At 26.6% G+C, this 24254-nt stretch overlaps 2 protein-coding genes across 5 annotated transcripts in view; both read left to right on the forward strand.

Moving 5' to 3' along the window:
* Window positions 1-9458, forward strand: part of LOC107445031 (beta-galactosidase) — a 33661-nt gene extending 24203 nt beyond the window's left edge. For both annotated transcript variants that reach the window (XM_071185396.1, XM_043049941.2), the window contains exons 10-15: window positions 1080-1154; window positions 1290-1373; window positions 3890-3997; window positions 5071-5205; window positions 6688-6909; window positions 9092-9458. In XM_071185396.1, the coding sequence (XP_071041497.1) occupies window positions 1080-1154; window positions 1290-1373; window positions 3890-3997; window positions 5071-5205; window positions 6688-6909; window positions 9092-9355 (888 nt within the window). In that variant the 3' untranslated portion in view covers window positions 9356-9458. The remainder of the gene's footprint in view (window positions 1-1079; window positions 1155-1289; window positions 1374-3889; window positions 3998-5070; window positions 5206-6687; window positions 6910-9091) is intronic.
* A 4015-nt stretch (window positions 9459-13473) lies between these two features.
* The window catches only part of LOC107437645 (beta-galactosidase), a 33153-nt gene continuing 22372 nt past the window's right edge, over window positions 13474-24254 (forward strand). The window contains exons 1-8 of one of the 3 annotated variants that reach the window (XM_043049937.2): window positions 13474-13763; window positions 16202-16371; window positions 18431-18581; window positions 18669-18732; window positions 21524-21618; window positions 21865-22048; window positions 22706-22886; window positions 23691-23731. In XM_043049937.2, the coding sequence (XP_042905871.1) occupies window positions 13701-13763; window positions 16202-16371; window positions 18431-18581; window positions 18669-18732; window positions 21524-21618; window positions 21865-22048; window positions 22706-22886; window positions 23691-23731 (949 nt within the window). In that variant the 5' untranslated portion in view covers window positions 13474-13700. Of the gene's footprint in view, window positions 13764-16201; window positions 16372-18219; window positions 18349-18430; window positions 18582-18668; window positions 18733-21523; window positions 21619-21864; window positions 22049-22705; window positions 22887-23690; window positions 23732-24254 lie in introns of those variants that run through there. The other 2 variants (XM_043049938.2, XM_043049939.2) reach the window with 2 other exon arrangements.

Consider the following 24254-nt stretch of genomic DNA (forward strand, 5'->3'; position numbering starts at 1 on the left):
AAGAATGTCATTTGAAAAAATTAAATGCGTGTTTAACTTTTAATGTACTATTATATTAATGCTTGCACTTTATTGACATAAAAAAACTGTTACTGTCAATTAATCTATCAATTTCATAATTCTTTTCAGTGTATAGCATGTTTTTCTCAAAATAAGTCTACTATATATGAATTATTAGTAAATATTTGTTCTAATTTTGTATTTCACGATATAGTGATCACATTTTATTATGTTCATTTTAGTCATCGACTGTAATAGCTTTTCATATATCGGTACTTGTAAATCAGCTTAATTGTTTATCAAAATGTAGTATCTAATGATTAGATAGTTAATTTTCTTTGTAATATTGTAGTATATTAAGAGCAATTTTTGTACAACAAAATGGATTTCTTCACTAGTTGTTAGTGCAAGCAAATATAACTGTTAAAAAATTTTATGAAGCAAAAGATGAAATTGAAAGTCTTCCATGAAGATAATTATCAGGAATTGAAGCTAATTATTTTAACAGAAAATAAATCTGATCTTGTTAGATATTAACAAGTTACTAATAAATTTTGTACTATCTATGGAATAATACCAATTAAAATATTATATATTTCTTCAAATGCAGTCTAGTTATTAGAGCACTGAAGAAAAAAAAGTGTGAATAATCTGTATTTGTATTCTGAATCTGCAAACTTTCTTGTAACTAACGGTTCACATTTACAGCAATTTATGACTTCTGCCTTTGTAGATTTTAGTACTATGTATTCTAAGTTTATTTTTTTATTTAAAGAGGGTAGCATTCAAAATGTATAAACACAGTACTTATATTACTTTATTTGGTATCTATTACTACAGAATGTATTATCACAGTACCAGTAATACCTATTACAACAATTAAACATCACTGAGGTCAATAGTATTTTGGCAATATTTTCTTCTGACCCTTAGAAACAAAATAGTACCTACATTTTTAGCACCCTTTGTTTCATTCACCAATTTTGATGGATCATAACACACAAAATAACTACTAATAAGTATTCTAACTATTTTATTTGTTCTTATTCTTACTAATTGACAGCATATCTTGTTTACAGTTTTTGCCACTTCCACCTGGTCCACTTCCTAAACCAGCTCCTAAAATGAAAAGTGGGCCCATTAAATTGACAAAAGTATGTATTTTTTCTGATATTTTTTTCACTGTAATTATTTTTCAATTATCGATGTTGAACAGTGATAACAAATTTTTTGCTTACATTTTAAATACTCAGTTGATACAATAGACTCTTTTGTTTCTAATTTTGCAGTCAATACCATTGTGGGATTACATCTCTATGAATACTAAATCAGTATTTTCCTCCACTCCTCTTTCATTTGAGCAGCTTTATCATGTAAGTGTTAATACACGTTTTAATACTTAAGTATAATTATTTGATATTATAGTAGAGTCCGAATTATCCGAGTTAATGTGGACCACGACTAACTAAAAACTCGGTTAAAACGAAGAGTATAAAAAAGGAAAGAAAAGGAGGAGGTATAAAAGTGATATATTTAACAAGTAAAGAATTTATATCAGTACACCACATAGAATTTATATTATAATCGGAAAGCTTACATAAAAACAATTAAAGAGCATACTTTGCGAGAATTAAAGAGTTTTTACTTAAAAAATTCCTTAATCGTTTTTTGTTTTACATTACTTTGGCGCTTTTCTGCAGAAATGTTTCACCATTTTTTTGGGGATAAGAGGAAGGCTGGTGTCCCCTTTTCTTGTTGTTCTATATATTCAATAGCACTTTCGATAGCTTTTCTGTGTCATCATCTGCTGTCTTCATCATCTTCACTAGATTCATTTTCATTATTGGCGATATTAGCGATCATTTCATCAATTATCTCGTGTTGTCTGTCAGCTTATTTTCCTGACTGTTTGAAAGATAAAATTCAGAATTTTTTTTCGGTGATAGTGTTTTAAAAATAAAAAATAAACTTGAACAAAAAGATCTTTGTAATGTTTAACAGCTTGGTTAAAACAAAAACTTGGATAATTGAGACTCTACTGTATTTAAAAACTTATGTTGCTGTATTTTGACTTCCAAGAACACTCATTAACCCCCAAATCTATTTTAATTTAATTAAAGAATAAATTTATTTTAAAATTTAGAAATGTTTTTCAGTGATAAATTTTGAAAGCTTTAATTTTAAAAAAAAGAAGAAAAAAATATTTGCTTTTGTTTTTTTTTTTTATTTAGTTTGTAAAAATATAAAATTTTTATTTCATGAAAACTCTCATGAAATAAACATTTTTTATTTGCAATATAGTAAATGCCTTTATTATAATAGCTATTACAACTTTATTAATACTTTGTTCGTAATGACATGTTCAGTTAGTTCTAAATAGTAAAGAAAAAGTCAAAATTGTGTGATTGAAGCCAAACCTCTTCATGTAAAATTTTCCTTTATAAAATTATCATTTTTATTTAAATATGTGATTTTTTTATACATTCTGATTATGAAATCAGTATATGTGTACTTTTTTTCGTATCTTAATTATAGGGTAAAGTAACTTGTTTAACTCTTTGGCGTTGAATTTTTATTAAATACATTTTTCATACTTTTTTTCATTATTTTCTATTAATTTATGTAAAAATAAGTGAAAAATATCACATTAATCATTTTAAAAATTTAAGATTAGGAAATATAGCATGAAACACCAGTATCTTTTCCTGAGTTAAAAAGGAAACTTTCCTTCTCACTTCTAATCAAAAATATTTTAAATTTGCAGTTATTTTGATAAAAGAAAAATAGTAATTCCTCATTGAAATTTCTTTAATTTACAAAATCAGTTATTGATACATTTTTGAATATGAATGAAAAAAACATTTTTTTCTTCAAATACCTTTTTTTATTTAATATTTTAGTACGATTGTTAGCCCAAACATCTATCAAAATTTTTTAGTAACTATTAGAGTTTCTTATAATTATGAAATATTACTATATACTTTTGCTTGTAATTAGAGCATCACAAAAAATATATAAAAAGGATACCAGGGTCCCATTTGCACTAAAGTGTTAAAAGACACTACCCAACAATTCAGTTCATTAAGAAGATTAAAATACTTTATAAAGATACAGCATTATGTAAAAAGAAATAATAAATTATGATAATTTGTTTTCTTTTCTACTACCTTGTTATTAAGGATTTAATGAATTTTCTGTTTATACAGAATGCGTAGCCAGATTTCTTAACAAAAATTAATCACCTTTTAAATTCTTTTTAAGCACTCAAAAAATATTTTTAATCACTTTCCAAAAAAAAAATCATAATTAGGATCTATGCAGTAATAAAAATATTTTTCTCGATCATTTAAAATTCTTAATTTTATTATCATAAAATCAATAAAATTCAAAAACATTTTCAAAAACTTTACATAATCATGATAAAAAAATATATAGTTTCTGATAAATATTGCAGAGAAAATTGTGAAAATCATGAATTTTTTTTTAATATAATTTATGACGACAATCGTTACAGCAAAGAAGAAATCTCTTTTTAAAAGAAAGAAAATAAAGTACTTTTTGCAAACCCCAAATTAAAAAAGCAACTTTAAGATCGTTTAAAAAACGTAACTCGAAAATAAGCAACTTTAAGCACTTTTTAAAAACACTACTCACCCTGTTATAGCATCAGCCAGGTAAAACCTACAAGAAATAGAGAATAATTTATTCTCTTGTGTTATCTTTTATTGATTATGTTGACAATTTAGTGGATTGGGGATTTAAAAGGGCATTTTTTCAGTTACTGAAAAATTCACAAAATCAAGGTTAGAGTTTGTGAGGTTTGACTGATATGATAAAATTGTTAATTTTTTTGTTTTGTTAAATATTGGTTGTTTTCCTAAATTTTTAGCCCTTTGGATTTGTGGTATATCGTACGACTGTAACATTCAATACAGCTGATCCATCTATTCTTACGGTAAATAACATTGCTGATAGAGGTCACGTCTATGTAGATAAAGTAAGTATCTGGAAAATTCAATACTTTGACTTTAAAGAAATAGCTAGACAAAAGTATATCATCGAAGCTTTTGTATTTTTTTATTTTAATGTTATTTAATTAATATTTTTATGGCACTGTTCATTATTTCAATACTTGAAAAAAATCTGTGTGGGATCCTGTGCTGAGAAGTAGGTGCCAAATTTTGATGAGAACTGGGTAGTGGTATGCGAAAGATTAGAACAGTATCACTGAAAGAGTAAAATTTATATCCATTATGTGAAAGCCTCTCTATATATTCTTTTATTTTGTTATGTGAACAAGAAGTTGGCAATGCAATTTTGGTGATGGCAGTTGGCACAATCAAGATCCTATACTGGAATATCCCCAATAAAAATAACTGCCCTCCCAGTACAAAATATTATGATGCCTATAAAAACAGAAAAGAGCCAAATTAGTTTTATTGCTTTTATGTTATTTAATATTTTGTTTATGTATGGTTGGATATGATTTATTATGTATGGAGATTGCAGACGGATCATGGGTTATAATCCCTTTGCCGACAGGCTAACAGTGGGTGTTTTTCAAGGTTTTCCTCCCCATGTGACGCAAATGCAGGTTAGTTCCATTAAAAAGTCTTCCACAAAGACAAATTTCTCTCAATAATTGATTCTGGAGTTCCCTTGTCTTCTGGATTGTTTTCAAAATTACAAAGCTAGGAAGTTGAGGATTATTAGCTGTAAACCCTAAATTAGATAGTCTGTTCAACTATGATAATATAATATCTTTTGCTACATCATTAACTGTACTGGTGTCTTAAATAATATAGCGATTTTATCAAGGCACTTCTGAACCATATAAGTACTAAATTATTTAATAAGGAGACATGTATGCTTGTAAAGTATATCTTAAAAAAAATGTTGTATCTATTTAAAATTTGTCTACAGATAGTTTTTAAGATTTGAAAATACCTAAATAAAATTTTTATTGCATGTAATTTCAAAATATTTTTGAGATATTTATTTACTTTTATTAAAAACAGTTTGATTTATTTTAATATTATAGAAGATAATACATTAAAAATGTGTTTGTAGGTCTTACAAGGAATTTTGAGTCGAGAACAGAAAGTTTTCAGTATTCCAGTCAGAGCTTTCAAAGGACAGACAATTGATATTCTAGTTGAAAATCAAGGCAGAGTTTGTTTTGGATCTGGTATCAATGACCAGAAGGTAAATTATCATTTTCTTAGTTTCTGTATTTATTATTTGAAATTTATCAACCCTCCATTAAAACTCTATAAGTTTTTCTATAAAAAGTATCAAGATACTTTTAAAACAGAAGGAAATATAACTAATTACTATTTATTTACCAAACTAGCATGTAGCTAATGCAGTCACTGTTTCTGAAGAAAATCACAACACTTTTATAGAATCGCTAAATCATGTATATTAAAGGCTATTTCTCGAGCGTTGATAAGCTTAACGTAAACAATCAAAAGTAGAGCAATTCTGCTTAAATATTTTTTTTTAAATAAATAAATAAAAAAATTTTTAAATCCAATGCTTAGCACTTTATTATTTTAGCATTTAGAGGTTGCTTAACATATTCAACAGAAATATGCAAAACTGCAACTAATTGTATCAAAAAAAATTGCATTTTAACTTTAGTTATAATTAAATGTGTGCTCTTTTCTATGTAATTTATAAAAGTAAATCAATCAATGTAGGATGACCTAATTTTAGTAAATAATCATTTCTTTTTATTTGTAGATTTGGACAAAGAACAAAAGGTTACTTGTTTTATTTTGAAGATATGTATTTATTTTAAAGTATTATTGTATTTGTCTTTAAAATATATAAAAGGAAAAATTTATAAAACTTATAACAAAAAAAAAATTTTTTTCAAAAATCAGAAATAGTGCAAAAGGTTAAGAAATAGACTTAAGATTAAAAACAATTACACAAAAGATTGATTAAGATTAAAAATAAAACACAAAAGATTGATTAAGACCTTATTTAAATTCATTGGTGACTTTAAATTCATTTGCTTCCTAACAATAAGTTATTCAAATTAAAAAAGATTTTTAAATATTTTATTTTTAAAGAGTTTTTTTAGCCCTTAATTTTAAATTCTATGAAAATCTTTAGATTATAATATCCATTACCATAGGCATTTGGATTATAATACCACAGAGGCTTTATAATTTAGTGGTTTGATACAAAATTGCAATTAACAATTTTTTACAAGTTATTCTCGTTAAATTTAGGCTTTAGAATTTTTTACTTACTATGCAAGAATTTGACAAGAACTTTAACTACGTATTGCTAGATGAATTTTAAATTTATATTATAAAATTCTATTTTTTATGTATGATTGGAATTAATTGTATTCCATTTAAAATAACATTTCAGATTTTAACATAATTTTTATTATAACTCCTAATTAACTTATATGCTATGTTTTAATTTAAATAATTGCCATAATATTCATTCATAAAATATTTTAGTTTATAGTACTTTCGACTCTAAGCCCTCGATTTAGTTTCGCTTAATCAAATAATATGATTTTGCTATAGTTAAGAGTCTCCATTACAATTTTAGCCATAGATTTTAAGCTCATCTTAAATTATATATTTTGTTTAGTATATTTTCAATCAAGGTAAAACTTAATGGTGTTCTTTTCTTTGTTAACAATAGCATTATTTTTTGCAGGGTATTTTCCAAAATGTTACATTGGGCTCGCAGGCACTTCTAAACTGGACAATGATACCTATTCCACTAGATTCAAAATCTATTGAAAAGATTGCCTGGAAAAAATCTGTTCGCAAAGTGAAATATGATCCTGCTTCTACTCCAATGCTTTATGGAGGACAATTCACTTTGGAAAGTGGAGCTATTTTAGACACATTCCTTCAATTGGATGGGTGGCATAAGGTAATTATGCTCAATTACTATGCCTTTATAAGTGATTAAAAAAAACAGTCATAATTCTTTTTTTAGAATAGTAAGGCAAGGAAAAAAATGAATATTTTCTTTTTAAATTTTTAAAGTTTGACAGCTTGAGAATTTCATTAACCTTTTTGTACTGACTGTCACTTACATTCTAGCATGTAACATTATCAATCAAGGTAAAAAGATAAAACTGGTAACCAAACTAATTCTTTAGCACTTTTTGTGGGTGGAATTTCGAGAGTTTGATTTATATTCCCCGCCATTCAAAATAAAAATTTAATAGTTACACTTTAAACTAACACTAATTACATATGTGATTAGACTAACATTATTATGTGGAAGCAAAAGAAGTCTGCCAAATTAGCAAGACTCTGATTTAAGCTTCCGCTTTTTATCTTTTTCCATCCTGATTATGTACAAATGCAGTTATGAATCTGCAGTCCCAAAGGGATTATTAATAGTGTTCCTTACCATTTTTTTTATTCCTTCTTAACTAATGTGTATTACTTTAGCAGGGTTCTCCCAGTTTAAGTTCTTTAAGAACAAAATTAAACCTAATTGAAATTCTGAGCAGGTCTGCTACTGTTTTACAATATGCTTATAGCTTAAGAATATCTCTGTAAATCTAAACATCTCGCTTATTTTTGCAGTGCATGAAACCCTCCAGTAAAGAACACCTTTTTGTACTACATTTGAGAGATACAGAATTTTTTCCATAGACTTTAGGTAAAGGAAAACCTTTAGCACAAACCGTCAAAACCTCTTTCATAGATTGGACAAACCTCTGCCCCAAATGTGGAAAAGGCCAAATAAAGAAACACGAAAAAATATCAAAATAAAAAATATTAACAAAACAAATAAGTAGATTAAAATGTGTTCAAAATATTTGTGTGAGGCTCTTTTTGACTTTTGAGATCTACAGCAGAGTGTTACAGTCCGAGTGCAACAAAGACAATGTAATCAATGATTTATTTTTAGAGTTCAAAGTTAAATAAGAAAAAAGTTATTTAGGAAAAAACTAAGCATCTTGAACAAATAAACATCTTCTCATATTTTAAAGCTAACTAAATTTTATGATATGAAATTAAATGCCAACTTAAACAAAAAAACATAATTGTTTGTTTATTTAAAATAGTTCTATGATTCATTATTGGTAAACTTGTTTTTACACACAATTATATCTGTATGGATCAATTTTATTGATATTAAATTTTATTCGTCAATCTGGTTTTATGACGACAACAATGATAGATCGTTCCCGAGAGGTTTCACTGTACTTCTGTTTGTATGCAATTTTCCATATCGAGTAACATCATCAAAAAATTGTTTAAAGAAATAAGTACATTGAATTTGCACAATCTACTTAAGTTAATGATTCTACATACATGTGATTCACTTAATGCTTGTATTTTGCCCACTTTATTTAAAACCATTTAATTAGCTTATTGATTATTAATTAATTAGTAAATTTTATTTAGCATTTAAATAGTTTTTTAATGTTGTTGCCATTCATTCATTTCTACTTGTTTTATATTTGTCCTGTATCAATTCCATATACTAAATAATGTTTCATTAATTCATGTAATTTTGTTTGACAATTATATTTTAATCTTAATTTTTTAAAGTCAAATTTTAAATATCTCAATGTTTTTTTTCTCCAAGTTTTAATACCACTTTGAGTTATGGAAATTTTTCCGTACATTGCAGTTGACTTGAGATTATTTATGAAACATTTATATTGTAAAACCATTATTTATAAATTATCTTGTAAAACAATTTTTTCCATTCTTAATTTGTTATTAGATTTATGGTTGAAATCCAAATAGGTTGCTTTAAGAATAAAAATGATAAAAAAAAAAAATAGGTGGATTGAGAGTTCCAGGTAATGTTTATCTATGAGAATAAAGTTGTGAGGAACTATTAACAAGCACAAAAATAGCTGCAAACATAGCGTAAATGAAAGTTTTAATTTATTAGTTATACATTATTAAAACAATTGTGTATTTGTTTCTCTCAATATTTGACCCCAATAAATTTTGGTAATACATATAAGTAACTTTTGGCTAGGTCTAGACTATTTGTTATCACCGGTCACAAAAGAAAATAGAGAAATTAAAACACTGTATGTAGTTATTAATTAAGTATTCATTTATCTTTGTTTCAGGGTGTAGCTTTTATAAATGGCTTTAATCTTGGACGCTATTGGCCAATTGTTGGGCCTCAAGTAACACTGTATGCCCCGAGCACATTGTTTCAAACAGAGCCTGCAGTGAATAATCTGACAATATTAGAACTGGAGCATGCACCTTGTCAAAATGCAAATACTTGTGTAGTACAATTTGTTGATAATCCTATTATAAATGGAACTACTCCGTTAAATCAAGAAAAAAGATTTTATGGAAAGAAGTTCCTTCGACAAACCATGTAAAAAAGCTATATATTGGGTTTAATTACATTAACACTTGTTTCATTATTTTTATAAAAACTTGTAATTTCTATTGTTATTAAATAAATGTTTTAATTTTTATTCACTCGTAAGTCTTTTATAATTTAAAAAAGCAGATAGAAACACAAACAAAAAGACCATCACAATGAAGAAATATAAAATATATGCATAACTCAAAACCTATGGGCATCAAATTGCCCACAAAGCCTTTTAATATTCCGAAAACGATATAAGAAAATTTTCTCTTTTTTTAAAGACATGATTAGTTAACAGTCAAGTTACTATGCCAGGAGTGATTGTTAGCCCAACTCGAAAATCCTGAAAATTTCTTCAGTAAAATCATTAATGACGCATTTCAAAAAATTTATGTTTTTATAAATTTAAGTCATCGATATTTTCAAAATATGAAATTCTAAATAAATTATATGCAGCATAATTTAAATGAAAAATTATGTATAAGTTTATTTTTATCTGTAATCACATTTATTATTCTACCAGAAAAAATATTTACAAATGAAAAATATGCCAAGTATAATTCTAGTTCTAATATTTCTAAATAAAATATACAAGAATTTTTATACATAAATGTAATCGATGATTTCTTGAAACTTCCAAATCGCAATTAGCAAAAAATCTGGATTTTTTTTGTGGAGCACTGTCATCTCTGTGAAACTAGTTGAGTTTTCGTCCAACTATCACATTTATCTAACTCCCTTCCTGTTAGTAACTTTTTATTTTCAGAATAGTCATAAAATTTAACTTCAAGGGTATAAGCATACCTTTATAAGTAATTCATATAGCTTTCAAATAATGTACTCTTACTTTCTATGAAAAAAGCTTCATGCTGATAATGCTGTAGTCTTATGCTATAAATTCTGCAATCAGTATTATAATTATTAAACATTGAATTATTGCCCCATAGTAATGCAAGCATGGAAAGAACCAAGAACATAGTTAGCCTTTTAAGCAATATACCTATATAGCTTAAAACTAATACGTATGTATATATTAATAACTAATATTTATTATTATATGAATAATAATAATATTTATTATTATTGCTTGAGGAAATATATTTTTTAAGTAAGAGTTAAGTCACAAAAACTCTTTCTAACTAAAAGGTCAACATATAAACAAATATTGAAAATTTTATTTATAAACATATATTATAAACAATAATTAAAAGAAAACAAGATTTTTAAGAACCAACAAACTTTTCTACATCATTTTCACTGGAACTACTTTCATTGCCTTCTGATGAAGTGTGCTGTGAGAAAATAGTATCACAATAAATACCACAGTCAAAAAATGAAAAGAGAGAAAGAAAACTATGTTTTTCCCTTCAATAGGACAGACAAGATTAAAAAATTCACATCTTAAAATCATTAATATGTTTATCTTTAAAACCACTTTCTGATTGGCAATCAGATATATGAAGAAAAAAATTTCAACAGCAAAATTGTTGAGTAACTCTTTTAAAAGACGGTTGAAAGTCTGAAACCAGGTTAGCAACTTGAAAAATTTTGAACAATTGAATTATGTGATTTTTACTAGTATTATTAATTAAAATAAAATTAAAAAAATGACATATCAAAAATCCAAATCTTTCCCTTCTTAAAATCTATTATTTAAAAACACGCAGTTGTATTTGTCAAAATTGGGATGCTTTGAATACACAAAAGAAAAACATCAGGACAAAAAGCTGAGACAGTATATTTTGTAATTTTTATCCTTTTTTTCACGCAAAAAATATCATTTCAGAAATTTCATTGCCAAGAAGCTCTGATCGCAATTTTAAAGGTTGTGAACTCCTCAGACGTTGATTCACTCTCGTACTTTTTATCTGCATCAATGGGTACACCTAAAATCAGTAGCAATGAAAAAGAAATAGCGCTATAATTAGAACATTTCAATCATGATTTGGCCTATAATAAGATCAATTTGGAATATATGCGTAAAATAGTAAAAAACAACCATCTCAATTTTTTTTACGAGTTTCATTTGACAATTCTCACTCATTATAACTAAATGTAGTGGCGGGCATTTATTCTCCAGACTAAAATTAAGAATAAATTAACTAAAAAATTGCATGATTTAAGAAAGAAAGAGTTATTTGTCAATGATGAGCACTGAATATGATGTATTGCAGCAATTTGATTTTAATGATGATAGAAGGCTTCGTCTCTCAAAATGCATAAAAAGTATTGCTACCTAAAACTTTCTACACAGTTAATGAATTAAAGCTTTTATAGTAAAGTATAATTGTTTTACTATCTTAAAATAAAAATTATTCAAAAGTAAATTTTTTTTCTTTAGAACTACTCATAAAGGGCATCCAAATGAAGACAGACCCAGAACCCTTAAAAACAGCTCTTGTAACTTTAGAAGAGTTAGAGAGTTTTAATAATCTAATCAAAGAATTAAACAGATTTAAACAAATTCAGAAAAATGGAAAATAAGTAAATAACATTTAAAATAATAAATTAAAATGGAAAAGTGCTACAAGCAGCTAAAACCTATACCATGTCTTATTTTAATTTAGAATGTCAGAAATACAATTCTTCATTATATTAATTTTTTATTGCATTTGCTTTTCTAAATGCTTTTTCTTATTTGTTTATCTATATTTTAATGGGAATCGGGGCACAGTCAGTGTTAGGTATAATACCACCAACGAAAGAAAGGCTCCTGCGTGTTGGCAGGCAGTGTTTCCACTGATGAAGTGCTGTCTTGCTAACCCACATATCTTAAAATATTCTTCGTTTTTCTGCTAGAATTGTATTTCCAATTTTCTAATGTTACTTGCTGTTTTAATAATGTTACTTGCTCATGTTAAAATGTTTTGACAGCTAAGTAACATACATATGATATTGCGAAGATTTCTTATAGCGATCTGCGGCAGAATATAAAAACAACAGGTCTTGGCAACTTCTGGGGCAGCAGCAAAAAAGAAACAAAAATAACATCATCGAAGGGACAAACATAAAAATTAAAACTTGCACCAACCACCTGACAAATCTTCGCATAAATTTTTTTTTTACAAAAAATTGAAAGTTTAAAATTTACTTGGTGCCTTGGTGGTTCATTATTCCTTAAACAATAGCTCGTTTTATTCTACTTTTCGTGAAATGCTATTCTAAACTATTTAATCAGCAAAATGAAAATGAAAACGAATATCACACATTCAAAAAAATAAATATTGTGCCTCAGTACGTTTTGAAAAGATCACTTAAATTTGATCTTTTAAGGACAATTTGCGAAAAATTTCAAATTTAAACTATTTGTTAATATTACTAAACTATTATATTATTTAATAATTATTACTCAATCAATTTATAATTGCATTCATTATATACTATACATTATATATCATTAATTGGCTTATTTTCCTTATTTTAAATCGAAACCCAATTTTGTAAACTATCTTGGTACAAAAGTAAAATTATAAGTTATGGTATTACTACATAAATTACCAATAAAAAAATTGAATGTAGAAAGACCAGTAGATGTAAGAAGTTGTGCATTGTGAGTTGAATGCTATTAATGCCAGCATCTTTCTTCCAAAAACTTGTAAAAGTTAGAGGTGCAGAAATGCTCATGACTCATCAGTTGGTTTAATTAAAAAATAAATGATGATAAATCTTGAATTGAAAATTTTAGATTATAAATGCTTTATCGCAGTCCATGCAGAACTCTCTACCTAGGGCAACACTTCGCATGCTTTCACCATTTGCGTGTGGAGCACGCAATCTTAGATATTAATAGATTAGATTAAAATCTTTGAAGGTGGGAAACTACATGAAATTGAAAACTACATTAAACGTAGTTCTAAAAGAAAGCGTCATGGAAATTTAAAAAAATATTTTTGACAATTTAATATAAAAAATATTAAGAAAAGGAAAATATCGTAGTAAATATATGTCTATGCAACTGAAAAGAGGAGGAGAGGGAAGACGCATGGAACTGGTCTGATCCCCAGGTGGCGTATTCGAGCGTTGCGATCGCCTATTGTAGATTTCAACTACCTATTTCTGTGCTTCTAAATATCATTCTAATTTCCAAAATAAGCTTTAGTGGCAAAGAAATAGACCACCGGAAACGTCATAATAAACAAACAAGCATGTTACCATGGTTTGGTTTGACACTTCCTCGTTGGTTTGACAGGATAGTGGATTAAATTAGTTATCTTTTAATTTTATACATTTGTTATCTATATCTAATGTTATTTTTGATAACTTAGATTTTAACTCTTTATATGTATTCAAATAAGTGTCTTTGAGAGGGAATAGATTTTGACTAAAATTATTTTCTCGGATATCTTTATTCTATGAAAATAAAAATGAATAGACTCTTACTCTGTTTTACTCTTGTAACACTTTACGTTTCCATGGTATGTATCTTGGCAGGTATTATGCCTAATATATATAAGGAATTTTTCAATTAAAAACGTTAAGTAGTTGTAATGTTACACTTTTCTTGTGGCTTAGGCAAATTTTTTTGCACGTCTCTGCGATACGAGCATCGAATTTATGAAATTGTTTAGCATTTATTTATTATTTCGCTTGTTTTATGTTGAGAAATATTCATGTTTCATCTTCTTTCGTGTTTGTTGCTGTTGTTTATTAATGATAAATCAGGTCTAGGAAATTAGTCACTCTAAGAAAGTCTAATACTAGAATATCAGTGACAAAATCATAGATGAAGAAAAGGAGTCAGATTCCGTTGTCAAAAAGAAATTATTGGAGCACCAAAAGGTAGAAGTCTGACTTGGCTCTATAGCCTCAAGCATTAGCTGAACTATCTTTCATGTCTGATATGCACTAATAGTTCCAGAAAATTGGAAGAAAAAAATGGTTGTATTGTGGGGATGATAAAAAAACAATTTTCCTTCTAACTAAACTCGACTGCGGAAGGAATGGAGACTGAAAAAAATTCTAAATATTATTTTAATCTCTTTTATTTATCATAATTTGACAGTGGCATTTTAAGTCTTCTCATAAATTTTTTTCTGATAAAATAATGCTATCATGATTTTAAAGTCAGTATTTGCAGAAGGTAGTGTAGTATTACCTATAAATTTTCCTGTTTTTAAATTTTAATAAATATATTTGTTTATTTATAATTTTTGTTAATAATTTTTAGCATTATTCAAGATGGTTTCTATAAATTAAGACTGTAGTGAAACGAAATTTTAAAATCTAAAGGAAGAGAAATGTGTAGTTGTAAATTATTTTCTGAAAACCAAAAATTGCATAATTTATTACTTTACATTTTTGAAAAATAAACTTCATGGATGTTCTAAAAATTATATAGCACAATATCTCCTAATCTTATTTAAAAAACTGCCCTTTTATTTTCTGTTTATTTTAAAAAGCATAGTTTTGTAAAGACACTCTGTTGTAAAGAACTTATTAATTACAAAAAGAAAAATAAAACGAATTAAAAAAAATGCAAATCAAAAATTTACCCTGAAATCCAAGATGGTTATAGGAAAAGTCTATATTTGGGAGAAAAAAAACATACAAAAAAATTCAATAAATATATAAGACAAACTAATTCATTTTAAGTTTTGTTCTAGCAATATTCTCTTTATTCTGTGTGCTAGTATTATGATGTCTTAAGAATTAATATTTCACTCACAATTTTGTTTCTTAATTTGATAATCAACTATTATTCAATTTATGTGTGTTTACTTTTTTTTAATTCAAACATAATCAAAAATATATATCTTTTATTTAAGTGCATTGAACCTTTTTATACATATTCTATAACCTTATGTGAATTTATTGCATATAGTATATTTTATTGTTAAAATTAAACTATGATATTTTTTAAAATATATTTCCGTGCATACCAGGCAAATAATTACAGACTTTCCACGGCGCCAAGAAAACCTGGAATCGTCAGAGAATTTGGTATAAAAAGTCGGAATAATTTAATTTTATACCAAAATGAGAAAAATCTTGCAACAAATCTGGAATACGACCAATTTCATTATTGACTGTAAATTTACGCAGCTAATGCTGTTCAAAGTGCTTAAGTCTAACATCTATTTTTATTATTCCTTGTAAAAATTCTGCTGATTGTTAATTTTTTTTCTCTCTTTTTTTTAGAATTATTGTAACTCCTTAATAATTTCAATTAAAAGATATTTTCTTCTTTACAATTTATCTTTATTGAAAAATACTCTTTATTGTGACCCGGGGTAATTCATGATCACTCTGTTTCTGGGGTAAATAATGATCACCTGAGTTTTATTTAAAAAAATAATATTTTTTTTAAATTTGAGACANTGGACAGATGAGAGAAATACTCTTTACATAAAAGATTCATATTTCAATTTTTTTTTATATGTAGCCATATTTGTAGTTTAATTATGCTAAGTTTTTAAAAATTAACCTTTGTATATAAATTTTGTATACATTTTTTATGTAAATTTTTAATCACAATTTATTTATAAGATGGTTCAATAAATTACTGATGTGACTCTTAATAAAATTTGTTCTATTGAAATTTTAAATTTTCCAACTTGTGTGCAAAATATCTTTTTTTAATTCTTAAAATACATATTTGAGTTTTTTAAAACCTTTATGTTAAACCTTTGTCTAATAAAATTCTCACGAAATCATATATTTGGTATATTTTCTATGAAAATGCAAATTTCATATTTTATAGAAATCTGGAATTTTATTCAAATTTTCTTGGAAAACCTTGAAAAGTCATTGAATAATTATTTTTAAATATTTTTTCTTCCTGAATTAGCAATACCTCTTATATAATAAATTTATTTAAAATACCTTATATTTTGTTTGTGTATTTTTCTTCCAGGTCAGTGCTCAACAAACCTTTTCTGTTGATTATGAAAACAATTGTTTTTTGAAAGATGGGAAACCATTTAGATATGTCTCTGGTTCCATTCACTATTTCCGTGTTCCATCTGACTTTTGGTATGATAGGATTTATAAAATGAAAATGGCTGGACTGAATGCAATTCAAACGTAGGTTATTATACACCAGTTTCATTTATAAATAATCTCATCGTAACTGAGAACAATTTTAAATTTATTATAATTTTATAATTTATTTTAATTAATTTTTTCATTAAATTGTTTTACAGTTTATGATGTTATTGTATTCACATTCTAACTGTCAACTGATAATTTAAAATAACATAATTTATTTTTACTAAAGTTATTACACCCTTGATTTAAATTGTTGCATACTTATTATACTTTGCTAAAAGTTATTTCAGAAACTCATTTAAAAATTCTAGCAGAGGAATTTAACCTAGCAATTTTTTGCTTTGTTATTTTAATCTTTTAAATTAAGGGTTGAATAAACTTGCTCTTTGTTAAATTCTATGCATTATGCCATGCATCATGTTGACTTAATAAAGGAGGCATTTATTTAATGTGTTAACTATTCTATGCATGGCATGTTATGAGGTTATCATAACAGAGGTTATCTTTCTCATTTTAATTTTTAGAATGAAGAAAAAATAATAGTGATGAAATATTATCATCAAATGTCAGTCAAAGATTTTAGATATCTGAAATTATTAAGGAAATGGAATAAATAATTTATTTTCATGGCAAAAAGGATTAAATTTCTGTCTTTAGATATCTAACAATTCAAAATCTGATTTCTGACCATTTAAGAAGCTAACAGAAAGTATAATAATTTTCAAAAACTATTGTTTTATTTGAAAAAATAAGTAAAAAAAACTTAGAGATCTATTTAGAAAAAATGAGTAATGAAGTTTCAGAAATTTATATTCATCTTACATTGCGCCAAAATCAAGGGTTTTTCTCTAAGTTGGCAACACTTGAGTCACAAGTAAATCTATTCAATTACCGTAAACTGGGGCGAGTCTACCCATTTTTTCAGTTTGCCAACTTTCAAGTGGTCAAACTTTTGTAAATATTAAAGAAAAAAGGCTTTTAATAGGTGTTTCGGAATCACTATTTATCCCTCTTTAAAGCTGTGAAATCGATTTTAGAAAATATTAACAGTTACGCTGTTACTGTATATTTTNTCTTTCAAAAACTAAGCAAACTACCGATAAGATCTGTATATTTTGTTCAAATAAGGTTTCTTAATCAAGTAATTTGTCAACTGTTTTTTTAGATAACAATAAAAGACGTTCTAATGACAAATAATCTAAACAATCATTTAAATGCGATGTTTTTTTTCTTTGCACAGTTGTATTCATCCAACTTTGCAACTTTGATTTTGAGTAAATGCAAAGTGATGTTTTGTAAATAAAAAGTAACATTTTATTATTAAGTGATAAAAATATATTCATAAATTGTATTCTGATAAATGAATAACATATTAATGATAAAAAATAATGTAGTGAATGAACCTTTTATTCATGGAAATTTAATGATACCCATGTATGAACATTTTATCCATAATGATATATTGATTAATGATAATTTTATCCATAGTAAAAAAAAGTTTTTCTCTTAAAGTAAATATAAATTTACTTTATTGACATTTTGAAATGAGATACTAACTGAACCTTTCACAGCTTAGTAGGATTAATTATTGATCCAACTTCAAATTTCCTTTCATATCTCCTCAAAAAAATTTTTTTACTGTAAATGCTCTAAATAGGTGTTAGTAATTGTTGGTTTTTATGAGTTATTATTCTGAAAAATTACATTATATATGGTAAATAATAAAGGTAGCTATCAAAATATAAGCAATTTTTCACATACAATATCAGATCGAGAGCATTATAGACTATGGTCTGAATTAAAACAATTGTGCTATCAAAATTTTCTCTCTTAAAAAAAATGATATTGCTAACATAAATTTGGAAGGAAAAATAACAAAAGTTTTGTGAAGAAAGTATGAACAGAAAATTATGAAGATTCATAATATTTCATAATAAAATACTCAACTTTTTAAATTTTTTTTAATTTAAGTAAATCATTTCAAAACTTTGAACGGATTCAGAAGATGTACCAGTGAGCTTTTTTTAAAATTAGTTATTCATTATTTTTTGTAAATTTTTATTGTTCAAATTAATTTTAATCGTGATTTAATTAGGTATGTAGAATGGAGTCATCATGAACCGGAACCAGGTGTTTATAATTTTAAAGGCAACTATGACTTATCAAAATTTTTAAAAATTGCAGAGGCATTGGATATGCTTGTTATTTTACGTACAGGACCTTTTATTGATGCTGAAAGAGATATGGTGAGTAATAAATAAGAAAAATTATTTTATTCATTTTCAGTTTCTGTGAATATTATAAAGATCTGAAACATTCATTTTTATTTTTAGGGTGGCTTGCCTTACTGGCTTTTGAGAATTGATCCCAAAATGAAATTAAGAACCTCTGATTCTAGTAAGCATTTAAATATTTTCTATTAAGTTTATTTTTAAAATAATCTGATTTAAATCAAATAAATCTGATTTTTAAAGAAAATCATGAATTTTCTTAACCCTGTGTTGTAATGGCTTTATTTAAAGATTTTGTTTTAAATGATGCTTCGTCATAAAAGTTTTTCTGAAACCTCTCTCTTAAGAAATCTTAAAGAATAAATTTCATTTCTTTCTTGAAAGGCTGCAACTGCAGCTACATATATGAGCTACATATACTGCAGCTCATAATATGAATACTGATAATCCATTGTTTTATTAAGTTAAAATTATAACATTGAATCTGTGTTTTTATTTTCTCTTGTAAAATTTGCAAACCATTTAGCAGTGTGCCTTGTCTTCCCATTCCACTATTTGAAAAAGTACATGCATTCAAATTTATTTGTCTAATGAACTAAAAATTACTATTTGAGCTCATTTTATTAAGTTAATAATTATTTTAATTACAATTTTAGAATACAGAATTATTTTAACAAAATTATTTTTGCAATTGTATTAACAATTGTAGAATTATTTTACTTATTTAATATAATTAGTTTTTTTTCTTAGTAACTATCTACTTGTAACTACCTTACTACTTTACTTGTAACCTACTAGCAACTATCTTAGTAACTATCTACATGACAGTGGTTACTTCACACTAAATAGGTACAAATATGATATAGTGGTATGATTATTAACAATCGAGGCTTTATTTTTGATGGTGTAGAAATTTTCTGAAAATTCAGGTCTATGCATGAAATACATTTACTTTGAATGATATGATGCATGCAATTCTGTCAAACAATATTTGAAAAAACATTTTTCAAATATTTAGAATCATTAAATGTTTCCTTTTCTAACACTTACTGTCATAAAGGTGTACCAGTGTGAAACGAAAACACATATAGTTTTTCATGAAAATTTTACCATTTGTGATCTTTTTTAAATGTTGTTTTTGAAGATATTTAATATTATCACACAGAATTACTCTTGTAATTTTATACATAATGTGGGGGAAAGTTGAATAAAACGGGATAGTCGGACAAAACGGGATACGTCGCCTAGGGACCAGACTATTGCAGCTATCTAGCGGACGACGACAGAAACTTGTTATTTGACTGTGATTATATCATTTTCAGTGTGTACCGTCTCGAGATCACTAGTTGATAGAAAGTTGTAGGTCTCAGAACTTTTTTACTCCATATTTTTGCCACTTTCTACATTTAAGTGCGTTGTTTTTCACATTGTAATGCTTATATATATAGGATTACAATTCAGGTGAGTATTACATTTAGTGAAGCATTTATTAACGAGTATTCTCATGTCTAGTCAATCTATTTTTTCTTTCACGTTTAGGCAGAAGCCATGTTTGTTTTGAAAAGTGTCTGAGTCTGACAAAACGGGATACTTATGAGATGGATAAAACGGGATAGAGTTTTTTTATATCCCGTTTTATCCACCTATTTATTTGTTGGCCTAATACTTTTACTATATTATTATTACTATACTGAAAGAAAAGTAAAAAAAGGCTCGTACAAATGCATTGACCCCTGGATTGGCAGCAGTGAAAAAGTTGGACAGATGAGAGACAATATTCAAAGCTGAACAAGAAAAAACGCGTGAGCATGTATTGGCTCCAGAAGAGAGATTATTTGGTATAACTCTAACGGACATATGAATACAAGCATTTGAGTTAGCTGAGAGAAACAATATTAAGCACAATTTTAACACAGGGGAAAAAATGGCTGGGAAGCGTTGGTTGTAATCATTTCTTGGCAGGCATGAAGATCTTAGCCTCCGAAATCCAAAACCCACGGTTATGTTCCGACTAAAAAGGGTTTAATCGCACTGCAGTTAAGCAATTTTTCGAACTTTTAAATTCTCTATTAAGTAAACATAGGATTACTCCAAACCACTTGGACACCAGACTGATGTGATCAGACTGATGTGTGCAGTTTTAAGATTATTGCTCTCTTGTTATCGACCTAAGCTACCCTTTTCCATCCTTCCGAAGTGTGTTCTAGTTCTACATGTACCTCAAGTAAAAGGACCGCTCCCATAAAAAATGGCTGATAAGAGAAAGAAGAAAACTGTAGTAATAACATCATCTCCATTTAAAAGTGAATTATGAATGGAAGAAAAAGAAAGGATGATTAAACTACAATAATGAACCAAGAGAATTGAAGAAAGAACTGCTAAGAAATCCCTCTTAAGGGCACCAGACACATATCAACAGTGAAAATTATGGAATCAGTGTTCATGGTTGAAAACTCAAAAAATGTTTAAAAACTTATGTAGCATCATAATTTTTGTGTACTTAATTATAAAACAACAGTTTATATAAAAATGTTAGAAGCAAAAAAATCCCATAAATACAATTTGTAGAAATTTTGCTTTACAATTTTCTGTTAATTAATTATGTTTTTAGTTAGTTTTACACAAAAAATTAAACATTGTAAACTCTATCCCGTTATGTCCGATCCAGGTATGCTAAAACGGGATATGTAAGAGTATGGAAAATGACTTTTTTTCCTAATTCACAGTCATTAAAATTAGTTTAAAATATACTTTTTCTGTGCTTCAATAAGTGATGTAGCTATAAAAAAAATAACGTGTAGTTCTCTTTAACAGATTTTTCGTAGTAAATAAAAACAATAATGGTATCCCGTTTTGTCTAACTTTCCCCTACTTGTTTATTATTTTCTATTAATCTGTTAAAAATTATGTTTAACATTGGTATTATTTTTCCTTAATTATTTTTCAAATTGTTTTAGACTACATTAAATATGTTGACAAATGGTATAGTGTTCTACTTCCTATCATAGAGCCTTTCTTATATAATAATGGAGGTCCTATAATAACAATTCAGGTAAAATGTTGTTAAAACTTTTTAAAAAATATTTATTTTGATATTATTTTTAGTTATGAATAAATATTATTCTGGTCTTGTTCTATTTAACTTTTATAAATTAATAAATATAGTTTCTACTATTTTTTAATTAAAACAAATAATTTTTTTGGAGAATTTTTTATTAATTTGTCTTTAGTAACTTTTTTGTTTTGTTTTAATATCTTGAAATTCTTAGTCTCATATTTTTTAATAACTTGTTTTCAGATTGAAAATGAATATGGTAGTACTGGTCTCTGTGATGCTCAGTACAAATCTCATTTAAGAGATTTTTTTAACCAATATTTGGAAAACAAAGCCGTTTTATTTACTACTGATGGTGGTGGCTGTGAAACCTGCTTACGTTGTGGAAGGACGGATGAAGTACTAGCTACGATTGATTTTGGAACTGGTAATTAGAGCATTTTTATAGGGGCTTTATGAATTTATTATTCAAGAAAAAAAAAACTGAACAGTCTTTGATACATATTTTGAAGTTCGTTTAAGGGTCTAGATGGTTTTGATTTTATTACGTTCCACTATAACTTTTAAGTTAGCTTTTACATTAATTTAGGCAAAAATAAAAATGCTTAAAGTTCAATCATGAGTAGTAACGAAGTCTGGAAGAAACCGAAATTAAAGTATCTGGAAGTTAAAGGTATTTAAACTGAATATAAACAAGCAAACAAACAAAAAAAGCCTTGAATGTGTCTATTAATGAGGAAACAATCTAAGTATGTATACAAATTGACAGATCTATACAAAATACAAGTATCTATTTGTCAATATGTATTCTGAATATGTCTTATTATATTAATCAATTTAAGCTGTTAATAAGTTTCATTTTTTAAGACAGGCTCTTCTTTTGATAGATTAAGAAATATCAAAAACTGTTGTCCTCTTTCTCTGCCATTTTACATACACATATAAAATATTGTTTTATATTTACGGTGTTCATATTTGTTTAAAATATTAGTCTGTAGCAATGGTAGTTCATCAATTCTTATGAATTAGTGTTTATTATTTATTAGAAAAATAAGCAGCATCTTTGACTTTCTTCATTTTACAGGTGCAAATGTTAGCAGATTATTTCAATCACTACGCTGGAATCAAGCAAAAGGACCATTTGTGAATTCTGAATTTTATGCTGGTCATTTAGATCACTGGGCTAAACCTCATGCTCACGTCACCAGTAAGGCTATTGTCAAGACTTTAACTCACTTGTTAAAAGCCAATGCCTCTGTTAATGTGTGAGTTTTCTCTTAAGCTTATTATTTTTAAACAGTTTGGTATATATTTTACATAAGTTTTGAATTGAACAATGTCACTATCTTGATAAACAGATTATAATTTTGCTACTTTTTTTACTTTTATTTGCTGCTTTATTTTGTATTATTTTATAAAAAATAATGTTTATACAGACTTTAACTGAGTAATTTAATTCTCAATATGTTGTTTTTCTTAATCCTTAAGTGATATGCTCACTTAACTGAATTGTAATAAAACCTTGACGTTACAAATTTGAAGACAGAAACTAAACATCTTGTGACATAGAAAATTTGGGGTGTTTAAAATTAATAACTTTTGGCATTTTAAAAGGTATGAAGTACATTGTAATTCCTAAACGCAAAAACAATAACCTGAAGATAGTTATTTAAAAATTCATACTTTATTTCTGTACCAAGGGTTCTTTGTTTGTGGAATAAATATACTAGCATACAAAATTTCCAGCATGAGCAAGATTCTGATCTATATAAACATAAGATTTGAAGAAAAAAATTTCTTTGTTACATGCTTTTTCTCCTAGAAGACATTTTGTTAAAACAAGGATCAGGCAGAAATGAATTTATCAAAAAAAAGTTTTTTTGTCTATATTTGTTATAATAAATGCAATATAAAGTTCTAAGATTGTCTGAACTAGAACAGACAGTATAAACATTTTTAAAACATAATCGCCTTCAACTGAAATTTATTTTTTATTAGTGCATGTAATCAGATTGCTATTTTATGCTATATTTTTTTCTTTAATTACATATTAGTTTTTTTCCTCATAGATATATGTTCCATGGAGGAACTTCTTTTGGTTTTAGTGCAGGTAAGGAATAAATTTGGAATTTTTTGTGACATAGTAGTGTAGAGTTAACTCTATCGATTTTTAATTGACTAATGATCAAAAATTGAAACATAGAATAAGCATTTTATTTTTATTTGCAAATAACTAGTATAAACATAAATTTCGTCATCTAAATAAATTAAAAATGTTGAAAGTAGTGCAATATTTAATGCAACAGTTTATTATGGTAACAAGTGTATTTGTATTTTGTAATGAAAGAAATTATTCTTCAAATATAATTAATGATTAACTTTTTCACCAAAGAAACAAAATGTATCCAAAAGTGAAATTGCAGTAGCGAATTTTAAAATTCAGAAAAGGGTTTTTTCAAATGTCAGTTATGTATCGGATTTTCTGCTGCGTATACTAAAGCACGATGCGTAGTGTTTTTAAAAAGTGCTTAAAGGTGCTTATTTTCGATTTTTGTTTTTTAAAAGCCCTTAAAGGTGTTTTTTCACTGGGTGTTTTAAAGAAACACCCAGTGAATTACCACCCAACTTAATTT

The sequence above is a fragment of the Parasteatoda tepidariorum genome, chromosome 9 (genome assembly GCF_043381705.1).
Source record: "Parasteatoda tepidariorum isolate YZ-2023 chromosome 9, CAS_Ptep_4.0, whole genome shotgun sequence".
In the NCBI taxonomy this organism is placed as follows: Eukaryota; Metazoa; Arthropoda; class Arachnida; order Araneae; family Theridiidae; genus Parasteatoda; species Parasteatoda tepidariorum.